Here is a 14,638-nt window from a genome sequence, read left to right as displayed (position 1 = left end):
TTCCTTTTCTTTATCTTGAAGAAACTCCATTAGTAGCAGCTTAATTTACCATGTTTTTAACCTGATTAACAAACCCAGCTTTTCAATTAGGAAATTAATTAGGTGAAATAATCTTTTTAGGATTCTCAATTCATCCATATTTCCAAGGTTTCATTTTTTATTTTTCATTTTCATTCATTTTTTGTTTTTTATATGTATTTATTTTATTTATTAATTTGTTTATTCCTGTTTTTTGATTCCTCGAATTTCTTTCTGTCTTTTTTAAATAAAAAACCTAAGCATCCCATAATAAAATATCAAGACTCGGAGTTTGGTTGCCATGGCGATCCTGTTGAGCAGGTTTTGTCCAAACTCTGTAGTCTGGTTAAAACTTTTCCCTCATCCGCTTTAATGTTCCAGTCCAGCTCAGTAACACAGTCAGTAGCACTAATGCCTTGCAGCAACAAGGTCCTGGGTTTGAATCCTGGCCTGGGTCTTTCTGCATTTACTTAGAAAGAATATATTTAATGTTTACACCAAAGACAGAAAACCAGCCTTGACTCTCCAGAGGCCTTGTTGCAGCTTTAGAACTGGTGATATTTCACTTTCTGATGTCTAAAATGCATTCTGCTGAAACGATATTGTTAATATTTCCATGTTTTCAGTTCCATTTGCATCTGAATGAAGCGACGATCAGATCTGCTGTGCTGAGGATGAAATGCATCATAATCAGTAACATCTACAGACGTGATCCACTGATGTGCAGCTTCATCTGTCTTCAGTTTCTTTTTATGTTTACTTAGCATTTTATTTGTTTTTCTTCTCCAATCTTCATCTCTTTTTGCTTCTATTTCAACTTTCCTCAATAAACCTGACTTGCATTTACATTTTGCTCAGTTTGTTTTGCTTTGTTCGCTACAAACAGCCTGATGGGGACGAAAACTTTGACAAACTCCTTCCAAACTATGAAGGTAGTTTAAAAACTGTTTCCAGCCTGAACAGGAAGGAACATGTGGAGGAAGTTGGTTGAATGTCTGTGAGAACGCTGCCTGCCTCATCTGGATCAGATCAAGATGGCCGCCAACCAGAAGTGACACATTTAGGATGTTTTTTTGTTTACACACAAAAACTAGCATTTTTATTTTTGCCAAACGTTGCATATACTTTCACGCCATTAGTTTTATCTCCCATATTTAATGTGGTCATGGTTGGCTGAGGTTTGTGGGGCTTATTTACAAAAATGGAAAAATGCTTCATCCGACCTCCAAACTTTAAAAAGTTCCTAAAACATCACACTCTCATTCAAATGAGCTCAGATTTTTAGAATGCTTCTTTGGATTGTTCTCAACATTTCATACACTCTATGTTTGGCCATATCTCCATATGCCTCACTCTGGGTTTTTTCACAAGTTTGTACTTAACACAAATATCTGTATCTTTCTCAATCCTTTGACTATCCTAACTAAATTGCTCCCAATAGTGGGACATGTCAGCCTTAGTTATTCTGCAAAGTTTGGCAACAGTCAAATTCACATTTATCTTGGGCAGCAGCATGTCTGAACATGAACATATTTTAGCCTCATCTAACTTTATCTAAGGGAAATTCCAAGTTTAAATGAACCTTATAAGCTATAATATTTATTTGACCATAGTAGGATTTGTATTTGGTTTATATTTCTGTTTTGTCTCATTTCAATTTCACTCCTTTCTGCATTAAATCCTCTTCACATTCAACAGATCCTTGTAGGAAGTAATGCAAGACAGTTTAACTGACTGAGATCATCAATAAAGCACTGATGTACATTTCAACAGTACATTGCACCCAGTATACTGTTGCACATTGGCACTGTCCTGATGGAGAAAACAGGACAGAAAACAAGAACAGCTGATCCAAACGGAGAGTTCTCTACATCATCACAACAGCTGATAACCATGGAACCAACTGGACAACAACAGCTGCACACTGCTGCACAGCAGATAACCAACCAGCTGGATATCTGACATGTGAAGAGACCAAACTAGCTCTACACCTGTCGTTTCCCAGAATGCATCTGGCCCCTACCAGTAATCTGCTTTTACAGTTTGGCTGCACTTTACCCTGAGTGTTGCTAGTGAAACTGAATCAAAAACATGGATACTAAAAATAAATTCATACTGTTAAATTTATAAAATTTTAAAGCACATTTTTACAGTTACTTGAATCATCTAATCACAGCACTGAAATATTTCCATAATCTGATAAAACCTGACACATTCCTGCCTCACCCATCACCAACCTGGAGTTCTGGTCAGAAAACCTCAACAGGACGAATTGTTGCCTGGATAAAGACATTTTGTTCCTCTGTCAGATCATCAGTGAAGGTTTATAAACCCTCCATTCCCTGGTTGAAGGCACACTACTGCTAGTGAATCTGGTTTCTGCTGCTGCTTTGATTCTTCATCACAAGATGGTAAAATTTGACTGAACAAACCCAAAAAAAGCTGCTTACAATTCTGTTCTTCTAATATATGTTATGATAAATTCTAGTTCTGATTCTCAGAGACATGAAAACTTGTTTCCATCATGTTTATATTGATGGATGAAATGTATGATTTGGTTCAGCAGCTTGTTGAAAATGTTGTAGAAAATCATCTAATATTTTGAGTCATATTTCAGAGTAACTGAATGTTTCTTATCTTCATACAGATGAAATTTGTTCTTTTTACTTTGTTCCTTTGTGGATTCATCCTGGAAATCAATGTGAGTGAAAATCTTCTCTTCTGTTTGTTGTTTAGAAAATCAGTTGTTAAAAATCTACATTTTGTGTTTTTATGTCTTTATTTTGACTGTATGTGAAACAGGCAGTGAAACACAGAAATGTGTCTGTATGAACAGCAGATAAACGATGATAACTTTATCTTCAATCAACTCTAAAAACTATGAAGACAAAAAAGTTTTTAAAAGTAATTATTTTTTATATCTGTCTCTCTTGGTTAACAGGGAAAGAGTTCATCAGGAGGTTTGTGCTTTAATCTTTCTGGTGTTTTGAGTTCACAAGGTGGCGCTGCAGGTTTTAGTATGAAGACAAGCTGGGCATGAAGGCTGATGTTGAATGTTCATCATTTATTGGATCTAAAACTGTTAAACATGAATTTATCTTTAGTTCGTGGGTGTTTGGACTTTTCTGTGTCCTGATATGAATATGATCTGAATGTCTCATGCAGCATGGCTCCCAGAGAAAAAATCCCTTGTTGCCTGTGAAGGAACAGTGGCTCGACTCCACTGTGGTAAGGTCACTGGTTTCACTGGTCGGTTCTGGAGCATTACACCATGAATACATTCAGGTTTCCAACATTTCCTCTTCGCTCTGGCAGAAGAAGGTCAGGCTATCTATGTGACCAGTGCTACATACGGACGCACTGATAAGAAGACTTGCAGCGCTCGTAGACCGGCCGACCAGCTAAAGAACACTGAATGCTTCACATACGCAGAGGAAGTTGGTGAGAGGTACAGAGCTTCAGTATTTCCTGAAGGTTTATCAAACTGGATGTGAATGAGTGAATGAGGAGGACTAAGAAAGGCAAATCGCTGACTTTGATCTGAATCCACAGATGCAACGGGAAACAGTGGTGTAAAGTCAAAGCCAGTAACTATGTGTTCGGAGATCCCTGCTATGGAACCTACAAGTACCTGGAGGTGGAATATATTTGTTACGGTGAGTTCAGGCTCTCACTTCACTAAAATCCTTCTCAAAACAGGAACAGCTTCAACAAGTTGGTGCAACACAAACAGCAACTTTATGGATGTTGTTCCTGCTCATTTGAATGTTGTGCCTTTTCTAAACAAAAAGCCATCAGTAGCAGCTTTATTCACTTTTTTGTTTAGCCTGATTAACAAACCCAGGATCTTAAATTGGTAAATAATTAAATACATAAAAAATTTGCTTTCCTTAAACTTTAAAAAATACTCTGTGCTAAATTCAGTTGTTATTTTTATTTATCTCTTTGTTTTTGTTTCCTTTGACTCTTTTTTAGTTAAAAGATAGAAATCACCATAATGTCATAAAAATTATTTCTTCAGGTTTGGACAACCCTGACCGCCCTCCTCATGAGACTGTCTTGGTCAGAGGCTTCTCCAGACTCGCTGTAATACAGACTGCTACAAGAGATCTCTACTGCCAAAAGCCATCAGCATCTACACTGTAAAATCTAATTAGTTATCAATAACTCAAAAAGCATGTAAACTGACTGCCCTTAACAAAACAAGTACATAAAAGTACATATTTTAAGTTGCACCAACTAGTGCATCCTTTGGAGAGTACACTTACAGATGAGTTAAAGCAGCTCAACCCATCAAGCACTTAAATCAAGAGCCACCTGCCTCAAATATCTATGCATAAATCAAAACAGGTTCCAATCTTCTGAGTCCAACTCCAAAAATACTTTATTGATTCCAAGTGGAAATTAAATGTTGTTGTAACTTATTAATTCAAATTTTTCAGTTCTTCTTGATGCTGATGGCTGTTGACAGGAATGATCTCCTATAGCAGTCTGTATCACAGTAAATCTGAAGAAGCCTCTGACTGAACACACTCTTTTCCCAAGACAGTCTGAAGAGGTTGTCAGGGTTCATAGTTTCTTGATTTTATGAATAATCCTCTGTGCATCATCATCATGTCCAGAGGTTCCCCAGTCGTGCCCAGAATAGAAGCAGAAGTCGCCTTCTTCATCAGGATGCTGATGAAGACTCTGGTGCTGCTGCCCCAACAGATGATGGCTGAAGACAACAAACTGAGAGAAGATCTGCAGCATCTTGTTGAAAACCTGGAAGGATCTTAGCGTCCTCAAGAAGCTGACAGAAAATAATCTGAATTACAATTAAACATAACAAATAAAGTAATATCACAGATTATAGCTTTGAAAATCTTTTTATTTTTCTTCCTGTTGTATCAAACTTAAAGACGGTTTTTCTCTCCAACTGCTTCTCTTTGTAAACTTCTTCAGCCAAAATAAAACAAAAAGCTGAAAGAGGAATATGTACATGTCCTTACTTTAAATAATTAAGTTTTTAAGATTAACAATGTATTCCTCTCATTTCACAGGAGCTAGGCTGGTAGCTGAACTCTGCTGGCAAACACCAAACTGTTAGCAAGCAACCCTTGTCAGTGTTTGTAGTTAGTAACAAATATATCCATGAATGACTTTTTGTTATTTCACCTTCAATGAAACGCTGGTAAATACAAACTGAATGTTCCCATAACTGAGTGGCTCTTAGATGCTCATGTGAGAACTTAGCAAGCAGGTTATGTAGAAGTCACTGGGGCCACGACCAAGTGGAACTGGGAGAACTCAGAGTACAATAATCCACATGAACATCACATCTAGAAGTGGATATTAATGAATAGTTCTACATCACCCAGTTCTACAGTCATTCTCTGAGAGAACAGACTTTAAACTACTGCTGGTAGTTTATAAATCACTGAACGGATCAAATATCTGCTGCTGCAGGATCAACCTTCCAGACCTCTCAGCTTCTGTTTCTGGTTCTACTCTGGATCAGAACCAGAACCAAACATGGAGAAGCAGCATTCAGCTTCTATGCACCACAATTCTGGAACCAACTTCCAGAAAACTTCAAAACAGCCAAAACACTGAGTACCTTTAAGTCAAGGCTAAAATCCACCTGTTTAAAGTTGCTTTTAACCATAATGAATGGAACACTGATCAACATGATATTGATGATTATTGATGATATTGATGATCGCTCTGTTTTTATGACTTTTTGTTTTTCTGTTTTATGATGTAAAAAGTTTTTTTGGTGAAATGTGCTATACAAATAAACTTGATCGATTGATTTGCAATAGACCACCAGAAGGCCCAAAACTCTGATAGTAGTTTTATGTTTTGATTCCTATATAACAGAAAACCCACACATGCACACGCCCACCGCACCCATACATGCGCACACACACACACACACACATGCCCACACATGCACACACACACATATGTTTGTCTCTCTATCTTTGCAGGGACTTTCCATTGACTTCGATTAATTTCTACAACCCAACCCTAACCAAAACTCAATACACATCCTAGTCCTAAACCTAACTCTTAACCCAAAAACACAATTTCCCCTTGTGGGGGCCAAGTCCTGGTCCCCACAAGGGGCAGTGTCTCCACAATGTAATATGTGTCAGGAAAATGGTCCCACAATGCATCAAATACCTGTTGCTCACACACTTGGTTGTGTGTGTGTGTGTTTGTGTGTTTCATTGACAGACCAAGCATTCAGTCACCATCACATACCTTACTGTAACCCAAAATCAGCATTTTACCTCATGGGGACCAAGAGATGTCCCCACAATGTAGAGGGACTAAAGGTTCCCATGAACACATAAAAACCTGGTTCACACACACACACACACACACACACAGGCCGGTCTGTCAGGATCTCCCAGGCCTTTCTCTCTCCACAGTTCGCTCCTGGGCTGCTGCATTATTAACATAAGAAAAACTCCAGAGGACAAACAAATCTGGGTATTTAAATCTTATTTCTGAAAAGTAAAGAAAAGACTCACATGTTAGTTTTGCTTACGGCAGTAACTCAGGATTGTGCTCCTTGTGTTAATGGAGGAGTGTGTAAATGGCTTTGCATTGTTCAAGAGCCTTTCCTTCACTGAGGAGCTCAAGTAGTTGAAGAAAAACTCCAAGGAATCTTTAAAATAACGTGCAGAACGGCCAGGTCCACTTTAATTGTGACCAGAGTGAGTAAGGGGAAGGGTTGGGGTCAGAAGGAGGTCAATCCTGAAGCTACTTCTTCACATTTCTGATTATTAGAGCTTATTTAACCTTTTGCTGTTTCCTGGTTGTCAGAATGTTAACGTCAGGCTTAACGTGTTAGTTTGGAAAAACCAGTTGGATTTTATGCTGTTGCTAAACAAAACTGTTCTTATTCTCCCTGAAATGTTTGCCTTAAACATTTTATCTTTGAGAAGAAGCTCTTATCATTAGATATCACACCATTCATACAAGATATTTATGCCTAAATCTTAATCCGTTTGTAGTTTATAGCATGTTGCTGATGCTTATGGGGATCTCATTCAACATAAATATTCATAAACATAAACATGAACCTCCAGTCCCAGACAAAGCAGCACAGACTCTGGTGCAGAAACATCCACATCACAGTTACAGATAATTTTCTCTCTGTGCTTTTCCAGAATCCCAAGGCCTTAGAAACGACTTGGTGACCATTTCCAGACTCAAATAGCAAAGATTTATTTCTTCTCTCTTCCTAAATGTATTTACATCATGGCATGATAAATGAAGCTATATTTCAACAAAATCTATAGAGAGGATTGAAATTAATTCATCATTTAAAACAGCATTTTGTAGTTACTGGAATCAACTTTGCATGACACTGAAATTTGTCCACAATCTGACAAAACTGAGAAAAAGCAAATTCAGAAGGAATCGTTAGCTCCAACATGTTTCCAGAGATATTAGTAAGGTTTTAAATATTGAACTCATCCAAGAGTAAAATAACTGGGATTTCATAGAGCAGATAAAGACATTAATGGTTTATGATTCCTGTATAAAACCAGAGAGCAGATGGAGACGGCTGACAGAATCACGATCCACATCAAGGCCAAGAATCTTTGTTAACAGAAAATCCCACCTGGCTGCTGCAGCCAGTAACTAAAACCCAACTGGGTTTTTCCATCCCAACATTTTCAGTCTGGTGTACCTGCTAGCTGGGCTGGGGGCTATAAAGAGATGATCAGTGATTTATCAACAGGAATGAGGAGAAAAGGCTTCAGGTGTGACACACCCATCACCAACCTGAACTTCTGGTCAGAAAAACTCAACAGGCTGAATTGTTGCCTGGATAAAGACATTTTGTTCCTCTGTCAGATCATCAGTGAAGGTTTATAAACCCTCCATTCCCTGGTTGAAGGCACACTGCTGCTAGTGAGTCCTGCTGCTGCTGCTGCTTGGATTCTTCATCACAACAAGGTAAGATTTGACTTAAAACTGGAAAATTAATAGTAAGATTAAGTCTTGCAAAAAACTTTATGTTCATATTTATTAATTCAACTGTGCCATTTAGTTCAGCAGATTGTTGAAAATATTTCAGCAAATCATTGAGTTTTTCTCAGTCATATCTCAGAGTAACTGAATGTTTCCTATTTTCATACAGATGAAATTCGTCCTTTTTACTTTGTTCCTTTGTGGATTCGTCCTGGAAATCAATGTGAGTGAAAACCTTCTCTTCTCTTTGTGGTTTGAATATCTGTTGTTAAAAACATTATTTTACTGGTTTTATTTAGCAATTATAGTTTTCTTGTCATTCAGTTGTTAACCAGATTTTAATTTGATGCTTACATCTCTAAGGAGCTTGAAGTAAAAATCCTGCCGTTTCTATTTGTGATTCATTTTGTTGTTGTTTTTTTAACAGGCTGGACGTGGTTTTCGAAAACCGAAAAGTTAGTTTTGCAAGTTTTAGTATGAGGATAAGATTATTTAATCTAAAATTATGAAACATAAATTTTGCTTTAGACCATGGATAAACATTTCAGTGTATTGATATTAAAATGATTTGAATCTCTCATATAACAGTTCTTCGTGTGGCATGTGAGGAATCAGTGGCTGAAATATTCTGTGGTAAGGTCACTGGTTTTACTGGTTGTTCTGGAGCATTACACCATGAACACATTCAGATTTCCAACATTTTATCTTCTGTCTTCCAACAGTAAATGGGTCTATATCTGTGATCAGTGCAACATATGGGCGCAGCGACCAGACAACGTGCTCCGATGGGATTCCTGATGAACAGACAGACAACACTGATTGTGCTACGAGGGCAGATTTAGTGTTTCAGATGTACAGAGCTTCAGTCTTTCCTGAAGGGTTTTCCAACTGGATATGAAATAATAAATCCAAGAAATGCCAAATCACAAATTCTAGGAAACTGACCTTGATGTGAATCCACAGATGCGAGGGGAAATCAGCGTGCGCTGTCTTAGTCAGCAGCTCTGTGTTCGGAGATCCCTGTGTTGGGACCTACAAGTACCTGGAGGTGCTATATCGTTGTGAAAGTGAGTTTATGGTCTAACTTCATTAAAATCTTTATAAAATTCAAGAACAACATTGAAAAGCATTAATGTCACATTTGTTTTATTCAGCTGATTTAAATTGCCTTCCTTTTTCTTAAAAATACACCATCAGTAGCAGCTTTACCACGTTTTTAACCTGATTAACAAATCCAGCTTTTCAATTAGGAAATTAATTAACTGAAATATTTTTTTAAAGATTCTAAATTCATCCATATTTGCAAGGTTCCATTTTTTTATTGTCAGTCATATTTTGTACATTGTTTCTTTTTTAAATAAAAAACGTAAGCATCCCATAATAAAATATCAAGACTCGGAGTTTGGTTGCCATGGCGATCCTGTGGAGCAGGTTTTGTCCAAACTCTGTAGTCTGGTTAAAACTTTTCCCTCATCCGCTTTAATGTTCCAGTCCAGCTCAGTAACACAGTCAGTAGCACTAATGCCTTGCAGCAACAAGGTCCTGGGTTTGAATCCTAGCCTGGGTCTTTCTGCATTTACTTAGAAAGAATATATTTAATGTTTACACCAAAGACAGAAAACCAGCCTTGACTCTCCAGAGGCCTTGTTGCAGCTTTAGAACTGGTGATATTTCACTTTCTGATGTCTAAAATGCATTCTGCTGAAACGATATTGTTAATATTTCCATGTTTTCAGTTCCATTTGCAACTGAATGAAGCGACGATCAGATCTGCTGTGCTGAGGATGAAATGCATCATAATCAGTAACATCTACAGACGTTGTGATCCACTGATGTGCAGCTTCATCTGTCTTCAGTTTCTTTTTATGTTTACTTAGCATTTTATTTGTTTTTCTTCTCCAATCTTCATCTTTTTTGCTTCTATTTCAACTTTCCTCAATAAACCTGACTTGCATTTACATTTTGCTCAGTTTGTTTTGCTTTGTTCGCTACAAACAGCCTGATGGGGACGAAAACTTTGACAAACTCCTTCCAGATAATTTAAACAATTTTAAACAATTTAAAAACTGTTTCCAGGGTTTGCTGTGGTGGCGCAGGGGCGAAGCACAACCCGCGCATTGAGGCCTTAGTCCTCGTGACGGTGGTCGCAGGTTCGATTCCCGGCCTGGTGATATTTGCCGCATGCCTTCCCTCTTTCTCATTACAAAGTTTCCTGTCGAACTACTTTCAAATAAAGGTCACTAGAGCCAATAAAACCTTTAAAAAAAACTGTTTCCAGTCTGAACAGGAAGGAACATGTGGAGGAAGTTTGTTGAATGTCTGTGAGAACGCTGCCTGCTGTCATCTGGATCATATCAAGATGGCCGCCAACCAGAAGTGACACATTTAGGATAAGATAAGATAAGATTTATTTGTCATTGTCATCAACAGATTACAGATTGAGATTTGCTAGACTTGAGTTAAGATGCAGGTTATGTGTATATACATAATATACAAAGATAAAGAAATAAATAGTACAAAACAGAGGTGGGGACTCGAGTCACATGACTTGGACTCGAGTCAGACTCGAGTCGTTAAAATCACGACTTGAGACTTGACTTGAAAAAATGCTGAAAGACTCGGACTTGACTTTCATGCCATTGACTTGGGACTTGACTCGACTTGAAGCTGTATACTTGAAGACTTGATATTTTTTACTCAAAGTCTTAAAATTTAAAACACATTATTTATAAAGTGGCGTCATTAATTAATGTCACTCATTCCGTATCAATATGCGCAGACCGTCACTATGGTTTTCCTCTCTCCTTATGTATGTATGTGTACGTAGCTGCAGCACAACCAATCAAATTAACAGGATTTGGACGTTTAAAAAAACGCGGCAAAGCTACAGAGCTCAGGGAACGAAATACGAAATAACCGCTCGAATATGCTTCCGCGAGTAATTTCTTTTGGCTACGTAGGTTATGAACTTTCGACTAAAAAACGAACTGCAACTTGTAAAACATGCAAGAAGAGAATATCGGATGGAGATGCCACGACGTCCAACTTTGTCCGGCATTTGAAGCTTCACAAAGATCGGTAGGTGGCGCTTTTCTTTTGCTGTAAGATAGTTGACTTTAGCTAACTTCGTGTTAGCATGTGTACTCCGGGTTAAATTGGTGATTATTTACCATAAATCCGGTCCTTCAAATGCCTCCACAAATAATGTGCACCGTTTTAGCTCAGGAAGCCGGTGGATAGTGAGCGGGGCTCCGGAACAGAAAGCAGATTCTGGACCTGAACACAGGGAACAGAGTCTCTCTGTCCCATCATGATGATGAGCCGGGTCTAGTATCATCTAAGGATGGTTGGTGTATTTGAAGACATCTACGTTGGGAAATTATATTGACAATATATTGTTTTGACAGGTCAGAGAAAAGAGGAAAAAACTGCTGTTATGGTTCTTTGTATTGTGCTGTGGAAATGTCAGCATTTTCGTCTTTTTTTATTGAATATCAAGTTTAACAGAACTGGGCAATAAAGTGGTCCAATTTAAAAATGTTTTTTATACTTTGTGTTCAGCTACACATGTTCTATCATTTGAGATAAATACATATTTTAAAACGAACAAATTGTCTATTATTTGAATTTTATGTATAATTGCAAATTATAAAAATAAAATAAAATAAAAACGACTCGAAATGACTTGAAATTAAAGGTTCCTGACTTGAGACTTGACTCGACTTTTGCCTGTCTTTACTTGAGACTGGACTCGGACTTGAGGACAAAGACTTGAGACTTACTTGAGACTTGCAACACAGTGACTTGGTCACACCTCTGGTACAAAATGAGAAATAAATAGACATCAGAAGATGGTTGCAGCGCCTGGAGGTGTCGCAACAGAATTGACATTTTTAACAAAGTGGTGTCAAGAGCAGAAGTTCTTATGCCTTTGAATTTAGTGCCATGATTGCCATCGGGTAAAAACTGTTTTTTAGGCGATTTGTCCTGGTTTTTATTGCTCTGTATCTCTTGCCTGATGGCAGCAGCTGGAAGAGACCATGGCCAGGGTGTGAAGAGTCATTTAAAATGTCCAAAACTTTCTTGTGGAGCCTGGAAGTGTAAATCTGTTCCATAGTGGGGAGGGGGCAGCCTATGGTTCTCTCTGCTGCCCTAACAACCCTCTGGAGCGCCTTCTTGTCCGCTGATGTGCTGCTGCCGTACCAGACACACAGACCGTACGTGAGCACACTCTCTATGGAGCAGTGATAGAAGGCCTGCAGCAGGTCTGAGGGGAGACGGTTCTTCTTGAGTATTCTCAGAAAGTACAGTCTCTGCTGTGCCTTCTTCAACAGCTCCTTGGTGTTGGTGCTCCAGGTTAGCTTGTCCTCCAACTCCATGCCCAGAAACCTGAACACTGGGACCCTCTCCACACAGGTCCCACTGATGGTGAGAGGCTGGATGTCCGTTTTGTTCTTCCTGAAGTCGATCACCAGCTCCTTTGTTTTGGAGGTGTTGAGGAGCAGGTTATTGACTTTGCACCACTCTGACAGCCGCTTCACCTCATCCCTGAACTCCAGCTCCCCCTTCCCGCCTGAGATGAGACCAACAACAGTCGTGTCATCTACAAACTTTATGATCTTGTTGCTGAGGTGGTTGGAGACACAGTCATGAGTGTAGAGGGTGTAGAGAAGTGGGCTGAGCACCCAAGCCTGTGGCGATCCGGTTAGGACGTTTTTTTGTTTACACACAAAAACTAGCATTTTTTTATTTTTGCCAAACGTTGCATATACTTTCACGCCATTAGTCTTACCGTCCATATTTAATGTGGTCATGGTTGGCTGAGGTTTGTGGGGCTTATTTACAAAAATGGAAAAATGCTTCATCCGACCTCCAAACTTTAAAAAGTTCCTAAAGCATCACACTCTCATTCAAATGAGCTCAGATTTTTAGAATGCTTCTTTGGATTGTTCTCAACATTTCATACACTCTATGTTTGGCCATATCTCCATATGCATCACTCTGGGTTTTTTCACAAGTTTGTACTTAACACAAATATCTGTATCTTTCTCAATCCTTTGACTATCCTAACTAAATTGCTCCCAATAGTGGGACATGTCAGCCAGTATTTCAGTTCTTCAACAACTAAGAGAACTTACTATATTACTCAAGTAAAATCTTAATACTTTTACTAGAGTACATTTTTGTCTATTTATTTTTTTTACGGTAGTTGGAGGGGAAATGTCAGCATTAGACATGAACGCATTTACTAAAACCAATGGAAGTGAATACAGGGTCATCATATAGGTAAAAATACTAATTTCTCTCTGATTCTGAAGTTGGTAATGTGATGAGAAACTATAGATGTTTAAATCTACAGTTTCTTAGATTATTTTTCATCAAAACGTCACAGAGAGTCAGTGCATCACTGAAACCTTGGAACTCCTCTTTCTCCTTGATAAGGAGCAAATCGGTTTTTGGTCTGGCCTTGACTAGACCACAATCCATCAGGGTTTTCGGTGCTGAATCTGCCTCCAGTTCTACGTGGCGTTGCGTTTCTTCGCCTAGTATTCTCCATTTCATTGAGGGTGGCTCCAGATTAAAAACAGCGTCCCTGATATAATTCAGAAGTTTCATGTGTACGTTCTGCATAATGACTAGATATATCAACCATATAATCATCATCAATATTATATTGATTAAATATAATTGCAATTATATTTCACCAACTTCACAGATAGGGAGATGAAAGCTTCATCTGTTCTGACACAAGAAACACTCAAATTTAATCATTATGATTCTTATTCAAAGATTTGAGAAACCCATTGTCATGTAAAATAACTTTTTTAAATTAGGTGAAAGTTTAAGGCACCATAAACAGAAATTATGGAACTAATCCCATTTTTAAATATCAAAACCTATTTCATGGAAAACGTAGAAGTAAAAATATCTTTAGTGTTGATAAATTTTAAATCAAACTTGTTGCTACAGATTAAGACAAAATTTTTCATCCTGTTCTATATTATTGTTTCGAAGACCTTGGAGTTAAAGCTGCTGGCTGATAATTATCCTTGTTATATATTTACCAGCTTTAGTCATAATTAAGGTTACTAGCGTAAGAGATAAGATGAACTCCTGCAGAATGTCATGAACTAAGAACCAAATAAAACAGACAGCAAGCAGAGGACATGTTTTGTTAAGTAATGCACATTTTTGTGTTTTTAATTTCTGCAACTTCATCATAAGCATGTTGTGGAAAAACTTCTCATTATTTGAATTTACCACAATATTATAACGTCTGGCAGTTGAGTAGGATATAATAAAATTCCTTAAAGGATTTTTGGTAAAACTTTGGTAACATCATTTGACAGGATGTGCATAAGACTGACATGACGCCGTCATCAACATGACATAACACCGTCATAAACATGACATTACGCCGTCATAAACATGACATGACACCATCATAAACATTACGCCGTCATAAACATGACATTACGCCGTCATAAACAAGACATTACACCGTCATAAACATGACGCCGTCATAAACATGACATGACGCTGTCATAAACATGACATGACACCATCATAAACATGACATTACGCCGTCATAAACATGACGCCGTCATAAACATGACATTACGCCGTCATAAACATGACATGACAT

At 38.0% G+C, this 14,638-nt stretch overlaps 1 protein-coding gene across 1 annotated transcript; it reads left to right on the top strand.

The window, feature by feature from the left end:
- The first annotated feature begins 2,391 nt into the window (after positions 1 to 2,391).
- Positions 2,392 to 9,888, top strand: LOC106700429 (L-rhamnose-binding lectin CSL3-like). The gene is made up of 13 exons (XM_023333136.1): positions 2,392 to 2,429; positions 2,666 to 2,719; positions 2,960 to 2,978; positions 3,184 to 3,246; positions 3,334 to 3,466; positions 3,571 to 3,674; positions 7,904 to 7,977; positions 8,162 to 8,215; positions 8,420 to 8,447; positions 8,581 to 8,625; positions 8,715 to 8,844; positions 8,956 to 9,059; positions 9,729 to 9,888. Exons 1-13 carry the CDS (start codon positions 2,427 to 2,429, stop codon positions 9,746 to 9,748), a joined length of 831 nt encoding a protein of 276 aa, XP_023188904.1. The 5' UTR covers positions 2,392 to 2,426; the 3' UTR covers positions 9,749 to 9,888.
- The last annotated feature ends 4,750 nt before the right edge of the window (positions 9,889 to 14,638 follow it).

The sequence above is a fragment of the Xiphophorus maculatus genome, chromosome 1 (assembly GCF_002775205.1).
Source record: "Xiphophorus maculatus strain JP 163 A chromosome 1, X_maculatus-5.0-male, whole genome shotgun sequence".
Taxonomy (NCBI): domain Eukaryota; kingdom Metazoa; phylum Chordata; class Actinopteri; order Cyprinodontiformes; family Poeciliidae; genus Xiphophorus; species Xiphophorus maculatus.
The sequence above is the reverse complement of the archived record's forward strand: the minus strand, read 5'-3'. Positions and strand labels throughout refer to the sequence as shown.